At 36.7% G+C, this 24,577-nt stretch overlaps 1 protein-coding gene across 1 annotated transcript in view; it reads left to right on the plus strand.

The window, feature by feature from the left end:
- The window catches only part of LOC308649900 (actin-binding protein WASF3-like), a gene marked incomplete at both ends in the record, with an annotated part of 60,238 nt that extends 39,329 nt beyond the window's left edge, over window positions 1-20,909 (plus strand). Inside the window, 7 exons of the mRNA XM_081295787.1 lie at window positions 2,004-2,138; window positions 4,610-4,690; window positions 8,586-8,749; window positions 13,767-13,942; window positions 18,372-18,638; window positions 19,938-20,305; window positions 20,752-20,909. Of these exons, the coding sequence (XP_081151913.1) occupies window positions 2,004-2,138; window positions 4,610-4,690; window positions 8,586-8,749; window positions 13,767-13,942; window positions 18,372-18,638; window positions 19,938-20,305; window positions 20,752-20,909 (1,349 nt within the window). The remainder of the gene's footprint in view (window positions 1-2,003; window positions 2,139-4,609; window positions 4,691-8,585; window positions 8,750-13,766; window positions 13,943-18,371; window positions 18,639-19,937; window positions 20,306-20,751) is intronic.
- Window positions 20,910-24,577: the final 3,668 nt, after the last annotated feature.

Here is a 24,577-nt window from a genome sequence, read left to right on the forward strand (position 1 = left end):
TGCTGAGAATCAAACCCAGGGCCTCACACATGCTAGGCAAGCGCTGTACTACTGAGCCACAACCCCAGCCAAAATTTTCATTTTTAATAGTGATAAAATATGCATAACTCAAAATTTACCACCTTAATTTTTAGGTGTACACTTCAATACTGTGGGAATGTTCAAATTGTGCAGTAGATCTTGAGAATTTTTTTATCTTGTGGAAGAACTGAACTCTGTTCCCATTAAACAACTCCCATTCTCTTCTTTCCCCAACCCCTAGCAAGTACCATTCTACTTTCTGTTTGTAAGAATTTAACTTCTCTAAGTAATTCATCTCAGTAAAATCACAGTATTTATCTTTTTGTGACTATTTCCCTTGTTATCAAGGTTCATCCATGTTGTGTCATGTGTCAGAATTTCTACCTTTTGAATGCTGAATATTTCATTTGTGTATCCTTTCACCTGTTGATGGTCATATGGGTTGCTTCCACCTCTTGGTTGTTGTGACTAACACTTCAATGAACCTAAGTGTACAAGTATTTCTCAAGTCCCTGTTTTCACTTGTTTTGGACATGTACCCAGAACTGAAATTGCTGGATTATACTGGTATTCTATGTTTAATGTTTTGAGGATCTGCCATATTCTTTTGTATTTTGTGGCCAAGTAGATTCAGTGAAGTAAATGATAAAAGCATAGATCTAAAAGTTAGTAGACCATGATTTTGTTTCATCTGCTTTTGCCACTTGCCAGTCAGGAGATTTAGAAAGATTACTTTTCTGATCCTCAGTTTGATTACCTGGAAAATGAAAAACAGTAATTCCCTGATAGCCTCTGGGCCTCACTCATTTACTTGTTGAAGGGGTATGTGTGTGGGAAGCCTTGCTCTAGGACTGGGCCTGCAACATTGAGCAGACAGATAAGGTTCTTGCTCTTCAGAAGTTCACAGTCTGATGGATTTTAGCACTGAGAACAGAAACTGGCTATGAGAGTGCTCAGTAAACTGTAAATCACCAAGAAAATGTTAGTATTATGCTTGCTCCATTGAAGTTTTCTTCTGGAATGTTTGGGTTGTTATTTGAGTGATAAATTGATGGAAAAAGAAAATAAAAAGAACTCTGTCATAGAAGTTAAGTCCTTACATGAAATAGGCAGATATTAAATATTTGTTGAATGTGTAAAGGAAGGTATTGGGATTTGGAAATTCAGTGTAAGTAGATCTAAATTTTATGTCTCTTTGTTAAATCTTCGGAAATATTAAATCCATTTTAAGAAAAGTTGGGAGTTATATCTAGCACTCAAAGGAACATAGAGTTGACCATACAGAAAAAAAATTAACTCAAAATTCAAAATACTGATTTTTAGAGAGCGTAAAATCACACATCACTGTCTCTAGATTTCCAAATATAAATTAGAAGAACTTAATGCCATTGTAAAGAGCCAACCAGGGCTGGGGTTATAGCTTAGTAGTGCAGCGCTGCCTAACATGTGAGAGGCACTGAGTTTGGTCCCAGCAAGCACCACATAAAAAATAAAATAAAGGCATTGTGTCCATCTAAAACTAAAAATATTTTTTTTTTAAAAACAACAGGACCAAATATCTAATGTTTCTCATTGTGAATGAGGTAAATTTAAGGTCAAATATGATTTATTGAATTATTTTGAGGGGTAAAAGGGAAGGTTAGTTCCTGAAATTGTATTTATACTTAAAACATACAAAATGAGAATTTTTTTCTTCCTTAAAGAAGTCACATTTAGCAGGACACAACTTGAGTGATCATTCAGGCAGTGATGAAGATTCTGTATTATCTATTTTAGAATTCTGCCACTTTTCATCAACTTTTCAATTATATAAATATCTAATAAATTCCCAAAGTTCTAAGGCTGTGGACTGTGATACTTCATTTTTACACTCATTTGCACAGGACCCTGGGTGTTGACACTAATTAGCACTGGTGTGGCTGTGCAGGGGCAGCTCAACAGCTCCTTAGCAGATGGCTTTCTCCATTTCTTCTCCTCTACAGGCAAACATGCTGAAGACATATTTGGTGAGTTGTTTAATGAGGCTAACAACTTCTACATCAGAGCAAATTCTCTTCAAGACAGAATTGATTGCCTTGCTGTCAAAGTTACCCAGCTGGATTCCACAGTTGAAGAGGGTAGGTAATTGCATGAAAGCAGTGAGCTAGAAGTGATGTTGACAAGATGGTAGTAATTAATTGCAGTGTAATTACTGCTTTTTCCTTGAAGAATAGTGAGGAAAACCCTACAACATTGGGTTAATTAGTGATGGGAAGATTCATATCTTGTTTATCTCATACACCATGCATTTGCTATTTTATATATATATTATATATAAATAATATATATATAATATATATATATATATATGTACTACAATTATATATAAACATAGTATTTGTTCTAAAGGCTTCTTCAAATATATTCAGTAGTAGAAGTCCTAATATAGGTTAATGGTAGTTATTTTGAAAATACATTCTTGCCTAAAACAGAACCATCCAAAGAGATAGTCCAACCAAGAGGGAGGGTCATAGGTGTATCATGCCAAAGAGCAAAACCTTTAGCCTAATTGTTAGGGTTGATGCTTATGGATAATCTTGGTGATTCTGCCAATTTAAAAAATGTTATTAATCTCAGAAATAGCAGTTACCAAAGGCCTTTAAGCTCAGGTTTTAAAATAACATTAACCAAACACTATGTAAGTTAACTGAAAATCATTTTGATTATATTTCCTAAAATTGTGGCAGTTGCAATAAAATTTAGACCATCAGTAATTCCATTTTAAAAATTTCATTTTCAGTATTTTTTGAATGAAAGACTGAGATTAGACTGGAATAAATTTGCTAAAAAATTGCAAGATACACCATTCATATTTGCTTTGAGAAAAACATTCAAGTTATGAAATAATTTTAGAATTTCTAAATTATTTTAGAATTTCTCTCACTGTTTTAAAATGATCCCAGCATTTGATTTTTGTATTTATAGTAGTATCAATAAAAATAAGCTGTAAATTAAAAAAACATAGTTTATTTGTGAAATTTATCCCTCATTATTTTAAAAAGTATATTTGTTCGTGCTCAAAGGTAAAATTAAATTAGTATCAATATCCATTATGAATGTTCTGACTTTTCCAACAATAGGAAGCTAAAAACATGCTCTTTTAAATCAGATTTTTGAATTTTATTTTCTAGTTAAAAATAAAAATTTAGGGCTGGGGTTATGGCTAAGTGGTAGAGTGCTTGCCTAGCATGTGTGAGGCACTGGGTTTGATTCTCAGCACCTCATATAAATAAGTAAATAAAATAAAGGTCTATCAACAACTAATAAAAAATATTTTAAAAAATAAAAATTTAAATGGCAATTTTGTCAGTTGAGATAAGGAATTCATAACATCTTAAATCAATTATTCAGTTTTAAAATTGATAGCACAGGTGATTGTTTTTTTTTAATTTAGCTTTAGACGGACACAATACCTTTATTTCATTTATTAATCTTTATGTGGTGCTGAGGATTGAACCCAGTGCCTAACACATGCCAGGCAGTATTCTATCACTGAGCTCCAGCCCAGCACAGGTGATTTCTAATATTCAACTTTATTAGGTTTTTATGTTGGCTTTTTGAATTGAAATGATTATGATAAACATTATGCTGGAAAAGGTTAATCTCTAGATGAAATTTTATGACATTTTATAGTATGTGTATGTGTCATGTCTTTACAATCCCTTTTCAATTAGGATTTTACCTTATTATTTTCCTTGATATGGATATGAGAGTGGAAGAGATATTTGACTGAAATATAGGAAATATAGCTCACCTTTTTTTTTTCTGGGGGGGGGGTGAAGGCTGGAAGATGTTGTAAGTGTCACATAACAACCTGAATTAGTTTCAGTGGCCAAGCTGGTGGGTTAATAGGACCAGTGTACTCTCCACAAAAAGTTTATATCAGGGTCAGATGAGTGAACAAATAAAATGTAAATGCTGTACAGACACAAGAAAGAAATATATCTAGCACTGATATTTTGGCTCCTTTGTATAGTTTTGTTTCATAAGTCAAGCTACTCAGTTTCTAGGACTTTATGTTAAGAAACTTTTGTTGTCTTTCCTTAATGTCAGTGTTGTAAAAGCTTAATGTATTATTTACACTTGTGCGATTTTTGCACAAGTATAAGGTATTATACTTAAACTATTATTAACTGAGGTTTTCCCCTAGGATGCCGAAATCTATGTATTTACATGCCTTTTATACTCATAACTATATTCCCATGTGGTTTCTGAGAAGGACTGTTTAAAGAATCTGAAGCTCTACTACTTAGGTCCAGTGAAAAATTTGATCTCTACAGAGGAAGAAAAGCCATAATTTGACCATATTTTAGAGAAAACTGTTACCTCTAAGCGAGGAGGGATGGTCATTTTCTTTAAGCATGGTTTTAAATGAACAATTTAAAAACCCATCATTTGGTTATTACAGGAGATGTTTACTATAGTGGGTCAATTGATACTTATTCCTAAATGGTTAAAAATTCTATATAATTTTATATATATATATTATATTATATATATATATATATCTCCGTATATAATTTAATTTGGGGGACTTTTCTCTAAACAGTGTCACTACAGGACATCAACATGAAAAAAGCTTTCAAAAGTTCTACAGTTCAAGATCAGCAGGTGGTTTCACACCTTACAGGTATGGCTTCCCACATCCTCAAAGTGTTTTTAGTCATTGTGGATGGAGAGTTAGACAGTGTTGGAAACACACTTATGTACTGGATGTATCCTGGATATCTCATTTGGGTTAAAAGAATTCTTTCAAACTTTGAAAACAATAATGCTGTTGAAATTAGTCCCTGGTGCTGGATTACTAAAGTTCTGGTATTTCAGGATACATATCACTTACCAGGAGAAGTTTGAACTCTGATTTTAACTCTTAGACTTGAATCTTTTAAGTAGAGGTGGGCATTTTATATAATGGCTTTATGTGTGATTATCTTGTGTTTACTTATGTTCAAAGCCAGTTCAAAAGGAGCAGCACAGTTTATTTATAATGCAGCAAAATATCTGTCTCAGTGCTTTAGCACTGCAGAGACATTTATTATTAATTCAGAAAAATGTATGCTACAGTGTTAGGGGTTTTTAAGGGTGAAAATAGAGTCACAAAATTAACTTTCTGTTATTGTTAAAATGGTAAAATACATTATAAGGAACAAATTTCTAAGAAAAAGGACAGAAAAATTTTAAAGGCTTCTTCCTCTGTCCATCTTTGTTCTCTGTGTTAGTCAGCTTTTTGTTGTAGTGACCACAATACTTGATAAGAACAAGTTGGAGGAGAAAAGATTTATTTCGGCTCATGGTTTCAGAGGTTTGAGTCCATGATCAGCCTTCCATTTCGTTGGACCTGAAGTGAGGCAGAGGATTGTGGTGGATGGGCATGGCCGAGGAATACCAGGATACCAGGAAGCAAAGAGAGAAAGGAAGGGACTAGGGGGAAGATAAAACCTTTTAGGGCACACCCACAATGACCCGCTTCCTCCAACTAGGTACCACCTCCCAAAAGTTCATTTAACCATCAGTGGATTAGTCCACCTATGTGGTCAGACCCCTCATGATCCAGTCACTTCTCAAAAACCCCACCTCTGAATACTGCTATATTGGAAACACAAGACACTGGGGGACATTCTGGGTTCAAACTACAACACTCTCCTCTTTGGAGGCCACTTATTTCACCTCTGCCCAGCACACATTGTGGAAATCAGTGGCCCTAGAGTCAGTGCTGCCAGCTGATGCTCCCACAAGGCCCTTGGAGAATACTGTGTGTTCTTTGTATGTGTCACTGCCTTGACATTCCTGTCTGCAGGGCCCTCCTCAGGGAGAGATTAGAGTTTCCCCAGTCTCATTTTCCATCCTTTATGAGCTCAACAAGGCTTGGAGATACCTTTTATCACAGCTCTATCAGGATAGGGCAGTTGAAACTGAGTCCCTTTTTTCCTGCATAGACAGAAAAGATTCTCTCAAAACAAATGTAAGCGCTCCCTATAAACTGATGGGAGATGAGCAGGATTCCCCCCTAAGAAGTTTGTATAAAAATGGAACAAGTATGCTTGCTGGAGATTATAGGGCACAAATTTTAAAAATATATGATACATATGAATAAAAGCATGGTAATCCTGGTGTATTGATCAACTTTTGCATTTCTGTGACCAAAAGACTGGACAGAAAAAACTTAAGTGGAGGAAACTTTTACTTTGGCTCATGATTTCTGAGGTTTAATCCATGGTAAGCCAACTGCATAGCTCTGGGCCCAAGATGAAGCAGAACATCATGGCATAATGGCATGGTGGAGGGACATGGAAACCAGGAAAGAGAGAGAACTGTACTCACCAAGGACAAAATATAAACCCCAAAGGTACACTCCCAGTGACCTACGTCTTCCAGTCACCTACTTGCCTACAGTTACTGCCTAGTTAATCCATGCCAATGGATTAATCCACGATTAGGTTATGTCTCCCATAACCCTAAACATTCTTGCATTGTTTCACACATGAGCTTTTGGGGGACACCTGATATCTAAACCATCACACCTAGTATTTTTGTCACTGCTTTCATTTTTTTAAAATTATTTTTTGTAGTTAAGATGGGCAGAATGCCTTTATTTGTTTATTTTTATGTGGTGCTAAGTATCAAACCCAGTGCCTCACACATGCTAGGCAAGTCCTCTTCCACTGAGCTATAACCCCAGCCCCTTGTGACTTCTTTCATTTGATAAATGTTTTTCCAGGACAATTTCAGTTTTATTTAGTGCTGGCAGCCGCACTATAAACACTGTAGTGTGAGGGCTTGCTTATTAGAATTCTCCTACCTGATATTATTAAGGAAGCTCACTAAAAATTCTGTGTTAAAGGAAATAAAATAAATAAAAAATAAAAGTAATATCCAGTGAACCACATGTATTTGACTAATCAATATCACGATTAAATATTTGTAGTGATTTAAATTTTAATTGCATAAAATGATTTTATATATTATTATAATGTACATAATATATATAATGTGTACAAATTCAGTCTTTTGGAAAATAAAGCATGTCTTTGGTTTTTTAATAATGTGTTTTAAGATTAGCAGTGGCAGCCCAAATCTACCTTTCATTCATAAAACAATAATTGAGATACATAAAACATAAAATTATGCATTTGAATTAAATGTGTCACTGTGACATGATGAAAAGTGGTTAGATGATGATAAACATTAGACATATCTGCTTTTAGTCTTAAGTCAGGATTGGCATTTGTTTACTTCATTGAGCTTCTATCTTTATTAGAGTATTAACTGCATTTTTAAAAGCAAGAATGTGCATTTTAGACATCTTTAACTTTTTAGCAAGTTCCTCAGTTTTCCTTCAAGGCCTTAGTGTCTTAGGGAACCAAATTTGCTTTTTCACAATTATGTTACTAATAAAATCTCTATCATGCAAGCTGCTTACAAATTGGGAAACTAGAAGAAAGGAAGGATGTTAAATAATCCAAGGTTAAAGTATATATAGAAAGAGTTGCACTGGTTTGTTAGTGATCTTCAGACACAGTGACTAGAATAGCCATGGTAGGAATATGGGCCTTAGCATTTTATAGCGAGAAGCCTGCAAGAGATGACGTAGCAGGAACTTTAAGGATAGACGTTTTCCCTTTTTTCTTCCTGTGTTAGCTTTCTTTTCTTGGGCATAAGCTCTTTCCTGTCTATACTCATTTAACTGATTTTGCATCTCAGTACCTTAAATGACTTACTGAAATATTAGTATGAAGTATGAATGTACTGCTTCCTCTTGGGAAGTCTACAGGCCACATGCTTTTTAAAAATGTTAGTGTTATAGAGAGTTTACTTTGCATCATGATTTTTTTGAACATTCCTATTGATTTATATTACACTTTGGATTCATATTGGCTACATTGTTCTTGGTTGCATGATAAGTGAGTAATTTTTTATGAGGCCTTTGAAATATTCCTAAAACCACAGTATTTGAAGACGTACTTGACACTAAAATGACCACAAGTGAATGAACTTGCTTTGAAAATATATAGTTTATTGCTTTTTTTCCTAGTTACAGTTATATCCCATGAAAATTTTCTTTGCTGATTGAATTTCAGATATTGGGCAACCTGGTTAAGAAGAAGAGACAGCACTTTATAGTTTTTATTCTAATAATATTGAAGCTCAGAGTAGAAGTAAATGTATCTGTATAAGAGTCCATTCATCCCTGCGTATACCTCCTTGTTGGAATAAACAAAATATTTACTGAAATATTAACACTCAGTATTCATGAGCTTCATTTTGATTTTTACAGAGCAATTTTCTATTCTTAATTCTGAGTGTGCAGGAATACTTTTGTTATTCTGGAACAAGTTGCTGTTTGTACATTTTTCCACATTTTTTCAAAAGGAAATTTAGAGAATTAAAAAGTATAGGATAGTTAAGATGTCCTCTGCAAATGTTACAATGCCATGAGTTAAAATTAAATTCACATTAAGATGTCCTCTGCAAATGTTACAATGCCATGAGTTAAAATTAAATTCACATTAACATGCATATGAAAGTATCTAATAATCTTTTTCCCCTTACTTATAATACATTGATTCGTAGAGATGATAAGAAGGATGGGCTGAAGTTCTATACTGATCCTTCCTATTTCTTTGACCTATGGAAAGAAAAAATGCTACAGGATACAGAAGACAAAAGAAAAGAGAAACAGCGTCAAAAGGTAAGTAATCCCACTGTGGGAAAGCTGCATATCACTATGGATTTGGGATTCTTGTTTAGAAGTAAGTAAATCACTAAGTGCTTTATTTAAATGGTTGAGTTGTTTGATTTAGTACTCAAGGTTTTTATAGAGGGTAAAGAAGATCCTGACAATTCAATTTAACACAGTCATACTATTTTTCAATAACTACTGATTTATTCTCCAGCACTGGCTTTGCTTTAATAATAGTAGTGACTAAAATTTCAGTTTTCTTGGTAACCATGTTTTATAGCTTCTCTCCTTCTGATCCCTCAATTTTTCATAAAGCAGTCAGCCTTCCATATCAGATACAAGGATGTACTTCTGTCTATTTAACTTTTTTGGTGTCATAAATGTGACACCTTGGTGAAATGTGCGTAGTGGACTGGGAAGCATGTGTAATCTGGGTTCAGGGATGGTATTTACTGAAAATGAGCTTCTGTTTGTGGGTAGCCATAGGCAAGAGAATTGCAAGTCAGAATGTTGAGAAACACCTGCCTTATAGGCAGTCATGCAAGCATAATTCTGCTTGCTCAAGTTAAGGAACTTCTGCTTTGAAAATTACCCCTTTGGGGCCCAGAACTCAGACTAAGCCACCTAGAAGAGTACTTCTTTGAGGACAAGATTTTGCTAATATTTTTATATGTAACCTGTGTTTAAAAGTGATGTATAATAAGAATTGTAAAGCATTTCACTGTCATTTATGTTTAAAAAAAATCAATTAAAAAAAGTGACCACCCAGTTTTGTTGACAAATATTACAGTGCATTATTTAGGAGAAACATTTAGCATTCTGTGGATTGGCCTTTAGGTTTTGGCACATTTAGGTATATTTGTTCAGTTGGAGAAAGAAGAATTTGAGGTTTTAAAACAGGATTTTAAAAAAGAGAAGATATGGAGCTGAGGATGTAGTTCAGTGGTAGAGTGCTTCCCTAGCATGTGGAGGTCTTGGGTACCAGCCCCAGTACTACAAAAGAACAGAGGGAGAGAGCAGGGGGAAAAGGAGGAAAGTAAAGAAACTGGACTCTGGAAAAAGATGCAAAAGCTGTGAATTATTTGAATACTCAATTACAATAAATTTTGCTCATGGCTTAGAAAGATTTAATTGGGAATTTTGAAAGAACTGCTGAAGTTCTTCAAAGTATTCAACCAAAGAATAAATGGAAAAGAAACAAGTATGTGTTTATCTCAATCCCTATACTTTTTGACAGTAACTGGGCAAAACCCTAGGACTTTTGAGAGTACCTTCTTTTAAAACTTTCTGTCCTTTTAAAAGGCAGTTTACCTTCTCAATGATTCTTTGGGGAAGAATATTTAATTTTGTGACCTTTTTATTTTGAAGGGAAAATCATCTTTTATGTATGATTATTGTGTCTTCAAAATCATTTGTCATTTCATTAGTTATTTTTTCTCATTTATATTCCTCAAACACATACAATTCTGATCAAAATTCCTGATTCATTCATTTATGTAATCATTTTTGTTAAATGCTGGGAAAGCAGTGATGGAGAAAACAAGACTGTCACACACCTGGTTTACAACACAGTGAGGATCCCTGGCCTTATGCTGTCATGAGCCTGGAGCTCATACAGAGAGAGAAGTTCAACAGTGTCAATGCCAAAGTGCTTCACAGTGGAATAAAAAGAAAATGAAGCATGGTAGCCTTCATTTCCAAGGACTTTAGACACCAAGTCATGTTCTATTTTCTTTTGACAAACTTGAAGGAAGAAACTAATTTAGAAAATTTGGGAATAAAAACAATCCATTGTTTCTGTATTTCAAGTTTCCTCTACTTTTGATACTTTTAAATCCTAAAAAATTCTGTAAATAAATATGAAGTGTTTTGTTTTTTGTTTTTTTTTTTTTTTTTTTTTGAGGGTACCAGGGATTAAACCCAGAGGGGCATTAATATACCCCCAGCCCCCTTTTTAAATTTTTTTTTTTATTTTGAGACAGATTCTTGTTAAATTGTTGAAGCTGTCTTTGAACTTGTGATCCTCCTGTCTCAGCCTCTCAGATTGTTGGGATTACAGGCATGCACCACCATTCCTGGCCAAATATGAAGTTGTTTTATTTGTTTGTTTGTTTATACCAGGGATTGAACTCAGGGGTGCTTAACCACCAAGCCACGTCCCCAGCCCTTTTTATTTTTTGTTTTGAGAGAGGGTCTCACTAAGTTGCTGAGTCTGGCTTTGTATTTTGGATCCTCCTGCCTCAGGCTTCAGAGCTACTGAGATTACAAGTATGGGCCACCATATCTGTAGATAGTTACACTGCTGCCAAGTATTATAAAGTACAGAGTTTTGTGGGTGAGATGACAAGTAAGGTGGCAGCATACATGCAGAGGAGTGTCAAGGAAGACCTTTGTAAGGAAGTGTTACTCAAGCTGAGGTCTAAAGAATAGATAGCTTTGCAGAGTAAGGGTATGGGTGAGGCATAGATAGTATGGAGGGGCAGAGGGCAGATGAGGCCAGTGTATTTTAGAATCAAGGGACCTGCTAGGCAGAAATAAGAGTATCCTGGAGTAGGAAACAGGATTTTATTGTAGGCCAGTGTTGTTAATATTTGTGGTTGATTCTTGTGTGAGTGTGTATGTTTGTGTGTGTCCATCTTGCATGCATCTGAGGTAGAATTTAAGACATTTGAAGAAAGTAACACACTTAATTCCTGAATATTTCAGCATATATCTCTTAAAAAATAAGAGTAATAGTTATTAATTATTTTAACACAGTGGTTCCTCATTGGAATAACATTGAAACCCCCCCACACACATACTTTTTATTTTAATATGTAGACAATATATGCTGGCTATAAAATGCTCAACTAGCACTGAAGGAAATAAAGGCATTCCCTTTCCTGAGAGGAGCTAACTACCGTTTACAGTTTGGTGTGCATTTTTCAAATCTTGTAAGCACATATAAATACATGCATACACATTTAATAGTATTCTGTGTACATAAAATTGTGCTACATGATTTGTACACACCATTGACATTGTTAAAAATGTACTTTATTCTCAATAGTTGTGTAGTATTATGAAATATAAATGCTCTATCAGTTATTGACTCATTACTATATTAACAAATGTAAAAAGTTTCTAAATTGTTGCTTTAATTTAAAAATACTCCAGTGAGTAATCCACTATCCATGTGCAGGTATTTCTTTAAATTTGTAGAAGTCAAATTGATGTTAATGAAAAGAATGTTAGTTTTGAGATTTGAAAGATGCTATCGTATTGCCCCTGACCCTTAAAAGACAGAAGAACTAGTTTGTACTAACAGGTCCCCAGTCCCAAATACTATTTTGTTGAATGAGCGCCCATTCCCTATCACCTATAGTATACATCTTTTCATATTCTTCTTTGCCATTTCTGTATCTTCTGTGAAATTCATGTGTATATACTATGCCACTACATTGCCAAAATTTTTTGGTCCCCCCCATCCCCCTCCCAGGGACTGAACTCAGGGGTGCTCAACCACTGAGCCACACCTCTGGCCCTTTTTACTTTTTGTTTTGAGACAGGATCTCACTAAGTTGCTGAGGCTAGCTTTGAACTTAGGATCCTTGAATAACACTAAAAATAACCCAGTTCTCTAACTTGAGCCACCTGCCATCATCTAACTTCAGCCACCTTAGTAGCTTTCTAACCCATGCTCCTGTATTTCTTTTTAATCTGTTCTCCACAATGTAGAGGTCTTTTCAAATGCCTCCTCAAGTCAGCCCCTGCCTTCTCATTTTTTGGAGATTTCAGTTTAGCTTCTTTTTTTTTCTCCTAATGCAGAGCTCTCACTCCTCCTCAGTGGCCTCTTTTGCTGTGCAGTGGCCCATGATGTCTGTAGAATTAATGTCTACTCATGCTGCAAATCTGATCCCTAAGTCCCAGCAGGACACCTCCTGTCTTTCAGACTAGAAGGTGTTAGAGATATATGTACATATATTTAAACATATAAATACCTGTATATATCAAAATATAAGTATGTAAATATAAAATATGTATATGTAATATGCATTTTATATAAAATACGTTTTAAAAATATACATACATTTATATTTTATCATATTTTATAATGATACATTTATTTGTGTCATCTTGTAGGCTTTCTTGCTGGACTGCAAGCTCCTTGAGAGCAGAGACCCTTATTGTTCTTTCTTTCTTTGCCATTTGTGTCAGTCGAGCCTGGCCCAGTGCCTGGGATGCAGTAAGCTCTAGAAGCTCATTCTTAAAGCATGGATTTGATCATTTAGCCAGTATTTATTGAGTGTGTACTCATTATGTTGAGGTCCCTAAGAGGGAAGCATAGGAGGTAAGAGCACATAGTTCTTGTCCTTAAAGATCATATAATCTTATGAGGGAAGCAGCAGGAACTCATAGATATATCCATAGGAGTAACTGTCCTCGCCACTTGAAGAAGGACCTGCATAGGACTTAAGTGTTTATTCAGTACATTTTGCTGTCAGGTAGGGATTGAGCAAGAATGACTCTATGGGCAGGTAAGTTTTTATTTTGTTTTGTGTTAAGCTAGTTTCAGTGTTAAATATTCTATATTAATCTTTTAGGAATTGGGAATAGAAAATTCTGAATTGTTTTCTTTGAAAGATAATTGCATGTTAACAATCTAAGCGAACTTGTTTAGTTGTGGGAAGTGATTTTTCTGAAGGGTATTGCCAGTATTTTATGTGTGTGGTACATTTAAAACAGGCTACCAGCCTAGTGAAGTGCACATTCTTTACCAAAAATCATAGTAAGCAACTCTAGCAGTTGTAGCACAGTAACATTTTTTTTAAATTTAGATTAAAGAACTAAGTCTCAGTTACTTTCTGTTGAGTCTGTTGGGAACAAGTATGATGCTTTAGAATTTTCCTAACAGTAGGGTAATCAAAATGTGAATGTCTCTTGTGTGTGCGCCAAGCTTGTTTCCTATGCATTGTAACTGCATTTAACCTGCTGTTTTCCTTTCCCTTCTGTCTTGGCATGCTTTCTTTCTTTTCCTGGACGTCAGGAGCAAAAGCGTATAGATGGCACCACCTGTGAGGTTAAAAAGGTTAGAAAAGCCAGAAACAGGCACCAGGAGTGGAATATGATGGCATATGACAAAGAGCTTAGACCCGACAACAGGTTGTCTCAGAGTGTGCACCACGGAGCATCTTCCGAGGGATCTCTGTCCCCAGACACTAGGTGTGTGTGTGTCACAGCCCCCTACCCCATGCTTGGGGCCACTGTATGCTACCTGGTTTTGTTACAATTGGAAATATACCAGCAGTTTGGGGTTTATATGACACACAATATGTTTCAGAACTCTCCTTAAAACTTACTTATGTATATTTTGATTATTATTACCTTAAGGCAGTATTAATTTAAATTGGGTTGCTTTATCTGATTTTTAAAAAAATCTCTTTGATTTAAACTTACTCTTCAGTTAATCTAGAGATAGTTAACATTAATTCAAAATTTGGAGTAACTGCCAATGACTTCAATTTTACTTTAATAATTACTTAGTCCTTTATTTTTGGCTTTGAGTTTTGAATTTCCTTTGGTAACTTGTTATCTAAAACTGATCAGCAAGTGGTAATTGCTGTGACTCAGGAATACCTTCTTGAGCATTTTGATAATCCTCTGGAAGAATGATGAAGAAAAAATGATTTCTTACTTTAGATAACTAATTTTGTATATTCTAATTTCAGGAGAAAATTTCTGGTGGAGTTTATTTTAAAATGTTAGTGATTAAGAACAAATGTTTCTTTCAGGTGTGAATTAGTAGGTCACATTTGTCACAAAAGAGAGTCATTGGAAGAGATGATAAAAACTGATTAGCCAATTTTAACCTTCTGACTTAATTTCTTCCTTCTGGTTTTGTTAAGTTGTAGTTTTCCATTTGCATAGACTCTCAAAGTCATCAACATTTAAAGTTTTGAATAGAAAATTCTTATGTGATTCAGGAATATATCAAAAAACAGCAGTAACCTGGATCTTGTGTTTTATCTGTGTCCTTTTTCTTCTTCTTTTTATCTTTGTGGCTTGTCTTAGCAGACTTTAACATGTAGAAGGTGCTAACTGAATATTTGCTGCCGAGATTTATTTGGTAGATAGAGTGGCATAAATATTCCTACTGAAGTAGATCTGTGTTTCATTGGTAGGATGTGAGGAAAGATTGAGGTCCCCCTCTTCTCTCCCCCTCCCCCTCCCTCTCCCTCTCTTTCTCTCTCTCTCCCCTGTTTTTGGTCCTGGGAATTAAACCCAGTACCAAATCATTTAGATGAGCCCTTTTTTATATATTTTATTTTGAGAAATGAAGTCGCTTAAGCCCACATTAAGTTGCTGAATCTGGCTTTGAACTTGAGATCCTCCTGCCTCAGCTTCCTAAGTCTTCGGGGACTATAGGCATGTAGCTTTTACAGCTGACATCTATTAAATATTAGAGAATTGTTGGAGCTTTCACTGACTTCTAGCCTTATATTTAAATATTTATGTGTTTATTTCTGTCAAAAGTTAAAATGATGCTATAGTTCTGCTTCTAGTTCTTTGGGGTAGGGAAGAATATGTGAATTTAATATCTCCCACTGATGTCAGTTTGCATTTTTCTTTTCCCAAATAATACAGTTGTTATTATTTATTCATGAAGAATTAATACTTTGTTTTTTCCCACATATAATCTTTTTTAACAGATGCAAATAGAAAACTGATGAATTTTTTTAAAAATCTCAGTTGATTGATTGATACTCATTCTAGCATCTGAGATGAGATTATTCCAAAGATGATTATTCTTTGTTGGGCACAAAGCTGATGGTTATTTGAATTATTTAGTATCTGACTTTGTATTTGTGTTGCTTAGATAAGTCTTCTTTCTCTTATTTTTCAAAAAGCAAATAGAATTGTTCATTTTATTTCTTCAGAATTTCGTTTTGTCTCATACTATTTCCCATGGCCTCTCACTTTTTGTATACATTATTTACTAAGAGATAAATAAGTTATATAATTCATCATTGAACTTGGAATATATCTCTTAAATTAATTTTAAAAGTTTTATATTTTTATTTTACTGAGTGTTAAACTTTTTCCTTATTATGAAATGAGATACACTGATTATACCTGGAAATTTTGGAAAAGATATTAAAATTATAAATAACCATAATTCCTCAGCCAGAAAAAGCACTGTTTCCATTTTGGTGTGTCTCTCCTTAGTCTTCTTTTGTCCTGGTGCATATTTTTTTTTCTTTTACAAAATTGGAATCACCATTTTTTAGCTTTTAAAAAATGATATTTTATGTCTTAAGTGTTATTTAGAAACATGACTTTTTAATGGCTGTATCCTCATCAATGTATTAAGATATTGAAGATAATTTAATATCAAGTTTCATGATGTGTATGAGCCATTAATGTAACTGATATACTTTAGCCTAGTTCACATAAGCTGATCTTAAGTTTTTGCCCTCTCTCTGAACATTGTCAGACATGTTTTATTTCTAAGTATGAATTTAAGATATGAGCATTGATGAAATGCTTGCACTCCTGATAACCAGCTTTCTTTCCTTTCTTTCAGTGTACTCAGGAAGCATTACACCTCCATGTGTAACATCCTTGTTTTCTCTCATCAATTCTGGGCCCTGTTATTGGTGCTCTGACCCTGTGTACCTTAAAAACCCTGGAAATTTATTGGATTTTCCCACCATGCTGGACTGACTTCGTCCTGTTTCTTTATTGTCTTCACCCATCAGTTTTCTTTTCTGCAGCAGATGGTTACTGATGATCAGAGAGCTTCAGGACCACCCGACTCACCTCCACATTGACATCATAGCTCCTAGCCAACTTCCACCTTCCCACCTGAGTTAGTCTCCTATTCCTCCAGGCTACTATCATCTCCCTGTTCCCTGATCTTTCACTCTTCAGCTGACCAATCCCTTCTGCTCCTCTCATCTTGTCCTTGCAGTAGCCATTCTTCACCGAAGTCCTGCCCTGTAGAAATCTTCTGCTCTCATTTCTCCTTCAAACATTTGTTTCTTCTGCTTTTATGTCTGTCCATCTGGTTAACCCCCTTTTCTTGGCTTCATTTGGCTCTACATTGCAAAACAACTTTACCAGAATAGCACTTTCAATTATGCCACAACATTTACAATTTCTTGCCATGCATCTCATAAGAAGCACTTACACTCCATTTTTTTTTTTTTCTGGATGACTATTTCCTTTAAAAAAAAAAAATGGTGCACTGACACAGTTCCTTAGCATGAATCATCAATGACCCCAGAATTTTAGGTATTTATGTTTTTTAAATGTACTAAGTCTAAATATAGGCCAGATTCCTCTCCCATTAAAAATATTTTTAATGCATTTGCTTGAAGTTTGCAGAGTTCAGAAGACATCCTCAGGTGCACACCATAATCTAGAATTCATACTGCAATTAAGGAAGGAAAATGAGTTGTTGGTTATTATTATACCGCAATTAGGGAAGGAAAGCTGGGGCAGACTTTTTGATTTAGCAAGTTTTTCTATGCCACACAGAATTCCAGTTAGCAGAAGCTTCTTTCTAAAATCCTAGAGATGGAAATTCAGCTTGTATCGTCTTCCCTCTTTCCTTCACATTCCCAATGTGTTTGCCTGTTTCCTTCAGAGAGAGAAACACAAGCTGAATCCTAACAGGAACCAGCAAGTACATGTGAGAAAAGTCAGAACAAGAAAAGAAGAGTGGGAGAGAAGGAAAATGGGCATTGAATTTATGAGTGACGCAAGGAAACTGGAACAGGCAGGGAGCACGAAAGAGGACAGGATGCCCAGAGGGTTTGTCATTTTCTTTCTTTGGATTCCCAGTTTCAGGCCACCCCCTGCTTCAGTGTCATGAGAGGATGTGCAGTCCCTACTCACACGTGTCCAGTAACCCAGGCCAGGAGTGTGTGACTGTTACTAATGCCTGTGGCCAAGCTGCTGCCATATATTCAAGTCCATCCTCTCCTTCTGGGGCTTAGCCAGCATCCAGCACCTGGCATTTTTCTGAACTCTTCTCACTAATATGTGATTTCCATTTTCAGAGTTTTACACTGGACTATGTGTTCAAAGAAAGCAAGAAGGCCTTTCCATAGTGTACCACATTGCTTCTTTCTCTTTGGGTTAAATAATTGCTTCTGTTATGAAAAACATGGTTCACTTTGTTACATTCTGCATTTCTCTTTCTGTTCTTATTGTTAATATTTACCCAGTTCACCTGCCATTTTGTATTTTCTAATTACATACTGTCAGTTTCATTGCCACCGAAATCCTGTCTGAGATGCTGTTTCTAAATGAAATGAGATTCATCTTGTAGTCTTGTCTCTTAGAAAAGAAGTACATGAAATACTGTGAAAATGAGGCTCTGCTGGTTCCTGCTTGCTGGTCTGTCTGACTTATTCACTTCAAAGCTGTGAATCTGAATCCATGTAACACTGGGGCTTGCCGCTAAGATAGTAATTATGTTGTTGCTTGGAAGCTCTCATGGGACTAGACCTAGTTGATAGTTAAAGAAATAAATTTCTGATTTCTGTGCCTTGGCAATGTTGTTATTCATATATATGCTTCTGCCTGATAAGGGAAATTTTTTAAACAATTTAAATTTCTTTCATTCCTTTTTCTCCAATGTCAGATCCCATGCATCAGATGTTACAGATTACTCTTATCCGGCTACACCCAACCATTCTCTGCATCCCCAGCCGGTCACCCCTTCCTACACTGCTGGTGATGCTCCATCACATGGGGCTGCAAACCAGGCCCCTGAACACGAGTACCGGCCCCCCTCTGCCTCGGTGAGGCACATGGCCCTAAACAGACCTCAGCAGCCGCCACCACCACCACCACTCCAGGCCCCAGAGGGGTCCCAGGCCTCTGCACCAATGGCTCCAGCAGATTATGGGTAAATCAGTATTTCTTGTACTTTAGTTGCTACTTGTTTTTGCATTTGAATCTTAATGTATTGTGGAAGAATTTTAACCTCGATATTTTAGATACCAGAATATAGTCAAGACTAATTGGATGTAGACACTTCAGTGGTGTCCTACTCTGTTAAATAAAGTAGGTGTGCTACTGACCCTACCTTATTACAGCTAAATTCCAGGTTGACAGCTGTGTTCCTGTATATGTGTTCTCTTTGCATACATACTTACATGTGTTTGAAAGGATCTTTAAATCAGGCGTTGATAAAGGATGACATGCTGTTTTGTGAAACTGTTCAAATACTCAAATTTCGCTACAGGTCCTGGGTGAACCATAGAGAATGCTTATCACGGATGACTGAATCCTGTAACATCACTTCTCACACTTGGCTCTATAAACTTTCTTGACCTCTGGGCCCTTAGATTGTTCTTCCCCCAGGCCCTCTCCTTTTCTGTCTGGGTTAGAATTCTAATACCTCTTTAAAAAGATCTTCCTTTTCACATGTTCATCAAATCAAGCTCCCTCCTTGACTTTAATAGGGTTTCTTTAGCTCTGTTTTTATCTTAGCCCTCAGAGTCAGTACCCAGAGAAGTTGAATATATGCTTCTGTAATGTGTGTTCTTTACGCAGAGCACTGGTGTCACTTTCTAAATGTACGTTCTCAGCCCTCAAAGGGGAGACCACACAGACTTGGCTATTCTTTTTGTGCCCTGGTGGAACCAGGATTCCCAGAGTGCTGCTTTCAGGCACAGAGAGGGCCTGTGGTCCAGTTGACTGGGAAAACCCTTGACTGAGCAGAAATCAGCTGATTTCTTGGCTTAGAACTTTTCAAAGCCTTTGACACGCTACTGGGTGCTGTGGTCCCAGGGCTTCCATGGAACTGGGCTAGAGAATATAGGATTTTCCTCATCTGGTTGGCCACGCAGCCCTCAGGAGACAAGTTTCTAAGCCCTTTGAGATGCCCAGGATGAAGGATGCCATTGCTCTTCTGCAGCAACTACATTATTTTAGTATTCACAGAAGTTGCTTTCCTCTTCAATGATTGTGTGTTTGTGTGTGTATGTGTGTGTGTTTCAATAAGTCTTGCATTCATCATAATGAATAAGGTAGGACTGTAAAATGACAGAACCACAGAGTGGGCATGTGCATTCTGCAGTGACTGAAGTCTGGCTGGTAGGGGGCATTGTGTCTGGGGGAACTTCTTTGATTAGGCATATTAGAACTCGGGGACATGGCCCTTTATTGTTACATTGGTGACTCTGTTTCATCTCTTTATTAGGATGCTCCCGGCACAGATAATTGAGTATTACAACCCTTCAGGACCACCTCCTCCTCCACCTCCACCCATGATTCCTTCAGCACAAACTGCTTTTGTCAGCCCTCTCCAGATCCCCATGCAGCCCTCCTTTCCTGCATCAGCTGGTTCCACATATGCAGCTCCTCCTTATCCGCCCTCAGCTGGGCTCCTCATCACAGCACCACCGCCTCCAGGTCCACCACCTCCCCCACCAGGCCCTCCTGGCCCCGGCTCTTCTCTTTCATCCTCCCCAATGCATGGCCCCCCTGTAGCTGAGGCAAAGCGTCCTGAGCCTGCACAGCCCCCGATAAGTGATGCTCGAAGTGACCTCCTTGCTGCCATCAGGATGGGTAAGTGGAGCACCCCACATACACAGCGTTCCTTATAGAGAGATTTCTTTAGGTCTCTAGCAAACTTCAACCTTGTTGCCTTCAAATGATAGCTCTACACATTAAATGATTTTTTGGAGTCAAAGGATGCTTGTTTGAATTTTTTTTAAATATTAGGAGTTGTTTTGTAGTTGTCAGGTGTGCATATCATGATAAAGAATTGAGAAGAGACTAGTGGCAGGCATATGAAACAGTGTGGCTCTAGAACTTTCCATTGAGGTGTTCATGTGCACCTTAGTCACAACTAATCTTCTTAAAATGGACTTTGCACACTCTTTTCTCCCCTCAAATTTCTAAAACCTTTTGTCCTTAAACTTAGAAAAACCAAGTCCAGTAGCCCTGTTCAGTTTTCTTTCCTTTTGGAGCGTCAGAACATTTTAATTCTCACCCCTATGTCGTGTCTCTAGGAATTCAGCTGAAAAAGGTTCAGGAGCAACGTGAGCAAGAGGCCAAGCGGGAGCCTGTTGGAAACGACGTGGCCACAATCCTGTCCAGACGCATTACTGTAGAGTACAGCGACTCCGATGACGACTCTGAGTTTGACAAGAACGACTGGTCTGACTAAGGCCATACAGGGACGGTGGCAGGTGGACCACCAGTACAGTGTGTGTGGAAGTTCACTGGGGATTTCAGATGGTTTCAGCACCCAAATAGTGATATTATAATCCTGTAGCTTAGCACCTTTTGTATTAATAATGTGATATTGCTTCTTCACATCCAAAATTTCTGGGTTTTTTCAGTATTTACTGTGTAATACTTAAGTGCCACTAAATATAGCACATCGTGCTGCACACAAGGAGATATGCTGTAACTATTGCATTGTTCTGAAAACAGCATCTTGCTTCCCTCTTAGCCATGAAAATATTTACTTTACCCTTATTGATCATTAAGATTCTGTAGACTTGCTGTGTGTCTGTGAGCTGCCTGGTGTTAGGTCTTGGCAAGATTAATGACTGTGTCAAGAGTGATGTCTTCCAATCAGTAAGTGACACTCTTTTGCCTTTTTTTTTTTTCATTTTTACTATGTGTTTCAGAAGAAGTTGGTTGTAGAGGGAAAGGTCTAACAACAGGAGAATCAAATGTTTCTGCATTCAGTTTCTTGATTTGGTAGCTACTGAGTGAATTCAAATGTTCTACTGAATAATTTCATTGCCTTTTCATGCACTTGTCAAATGTGAAATTGGAAGGGCCCTTTTCAGGCTGGTTTCCTATGGATATTCACTTAATAAATGCTTGTTGGTGATTTTTGTATGAAGTTTCAGCGGCTCAGTTGTAATGCAAATGAACACAAGGTCCTTTTCCCTTTTAGGGACATTGGGTTCACACTTAAAATATTGGCTAGCCCTGATGGCTTGGGCACCAGGCAGCCAGAACAGCTGTGAGCCATCTAGGAGTATAGCCCCCAGCTAGACAGAGCTACCACATGTGGCCCTGCGTGCAAAGGCAACCCACTCCATTTGGTCAGAATATTAAAAGCTTACATTTAAGTGAAAAATAGTGACAGCTATTTACTTCTCACGGTGCTGTGGCAGATTGGGGGTTAGCCCCATGCAGGGCCTTTGCCCTGTCCTAGAAGCACACAGTTCTCTTCTTTCATATTGTTGTTAGCACATTAAATTTTAAAAAATGTACCTCACAAGATTACCTTGATTTGATCCCTAGTGGTGGCAAAGCACCTTGCTTTCACCTCCACTCACCCTATTCCCCTTTCCACATGGTGATCCCATAGACCTGGCTCAGGCATACTACCAGGGAGACTCAAGAATGACAGCTTCTACTTTGTAATTCTAGATAAGGACAAATGCTTGTTTAGAATAAATAATTGTCCCAGGCTTGGGTTGTAGATATGAAAAATATGCTAAGGTCCTTCACTTGCTGTGGAGTTGTGCCTATCTGCAGTACTTCCAATAGGTTGCAGGTGCTAGGAACTCAGCTCCAACAAAGGAAAGAATCTTGAGCTGCGGCTGAGATGTGTGAGTTGATGGGAGAATGTTGTAACAAATGATTTTTGTTCACGAATTCTGGGGAAATCAGCCAGCTGCCCACATCACCCTGTGTCTCTGTGTGGATACCTCTTAACTTGGGGCAGTTGTTGTATGATGCCTGCCTGCACACTGGGTTTTGGTCACATAGATTTTGAAACTGCAAAGTCTCGTGTCTATACCCACTTTCCAAGGCTCTCCTTTGGCTGTGCATTCAAGTCCTCTCTGCTGCACAGCTGCTTGGGGTGTGCCTCCAGAGCAGGCCCTACCTGGCTGTCACTATGATTTTTTTTTTAATATTAGTAACTATTAGTGAATTTCTAAATTTCTCTTTTTTTCCAATGCAGACTACTGTGTTGGCATTACTCTTGGTACTTTTACCAGTTTTAGTCTTATTTTTTGTTTATTGTAATAGTTTGCCTTCATTGTTACTGTTGAGTTAGGAGTATTCTGTATAATCAGAAACCTGGATTTAGCAATGCTTCTTTGTTTTCTGGCCATTCTCCTCTCTGGATGGAGGGAGCACCGTCAGCTACTATTCACTTCAGAATTTCTTCTATTTATATCCTACTACAATAAAATTAGTGGCACTTTATTCATAAATATTCATGAGCCTATTAATTACTAGTTGTCTTCCTGTAGTTTAAATAAAAAAGTTATTTTTAATTTGTTTTTATGACTAGTGAGAAAGCTTTTGCCCTCTTGTGTTCTATTACCTATAAGAGAATGGAAAATGACTAAAATCCAGTCTAGATTATTTTAGAGTATCTTCAACAAATCTGGTTTGGTCTAAATTTAAATCTTCTAATATGGTATTCCCTACAAAGAACAAAGTGAAGAGTTTGAATTTTCCATTTCCATTTTTAAAAAGTATTTACCAAAACAAATGGAGAAAATCATTTAACAGTATATTTTATTTCTATAAATTTTACATTTTAAATTATAGTTATAATTTTAAGATTATTTTAAATTCTCCCCAGTTGTATTGCTCCATGTGTGTTAAGTTGAATATCTCATAAGCATTTTCCTCATGGCACAGACTCAGGCAGACAGGTTGGAAAGATGCCCGAATCCACATGTCACTGCACAAGCATGATGTGGCTGAACAGCAGGCAAATGATTTTTGCATTGTTAGCCCCAAACCATAAGATTTGGTACACTTCTGATTTTCTTTACATAGGATCCTATTAGAAAATTAATGTTTTCATTTCAGTAAATTTTTAGCACATCGAAATCTTTTATGAGCACCAAGTGGCTAGGTTGTAACATTTTTGTAATGATTTGGGACTAAAATACATGATACATTTTAATCCATTACAGACTAGTGGGAATGTATCAGCCAGAGTAGCAAGTAATTTTTGTTTTATGAAGCAGAGTATCTGTCATCTTGCAGTATTACCAATGCTGTTGTAAATTGAATTTAAAGTGGTATTAAAAAGATCCTGTCAAACAATTTTTATCTGTTTGTATATCTTACTATAGATTATGTACAAGTAACATCTAAATAAAATTACACTTTTAACCCTACAAAGTTCTGTTGTATGTTTGACTCTTAGGAGGAAGTTGGAAGTTGTATAAGATATTTATGTAGCATGTTCATTATCAGATAACAGAACATTCTACAATGATTCCACTTAAATTTCTGCATAATTTTTGTGTGACTGTAAGTCCAGATTGAATTCTGTGAGTACTACAAGGAAGCACTAGTATAGTTAGAAGAAGCCATTCTGGGAACAGAAGCAACATGATCAGACGTTAAAGGCTGGGGCAACGAGGGTCTTGGCCACATTTGGTCTGATGATAATAATGACTAGTACCCTGTAGTATCCATTGCTTGTGAATATTCATTGTTTACCCCTTAAAATCTTTTAAGATGGGCATTCTATTTCACATATGAGGAAAACTAGGGGACCATGCATGATATGAAACTCAACCTGGGGAAGGAATTTCATGTTGGGAGTAATGAGAATCCAGATTGGGTAGGTATGTTTTGTCTTGTTAGGAAAGACAGACTGGAACTTAATTCTTTGTAACAACTGCCTTGGACTGATGATGCAAGCAGTAGATATGTTTGCCCTAACACGTCACATGATATTGTTAGTTCTTTGTGTAACCTCCCACCAGACTGTGTGCTTTGTGTCATCCTTATTTGTCTTGCATCTGAGAGCCCCAGCACAGTGCCCAGTTAACTAGGCAATGAGCAACTCCTTGTTAAGTGATAAGATAATGGATGGATTTCCAAGTTACTTTT

Source organism: Spermophilus citellus (assembly GCF_964194105.1).
Source record: "Spermophilus citellus genome assembly, chromosome: 1".
NCBI classification, from domain to species: Eukaryota; Metazoa; Chordata; class Mammalia; order Rodentia; family Sciuridae; genus Spermophilus; species Spermophilus citellus.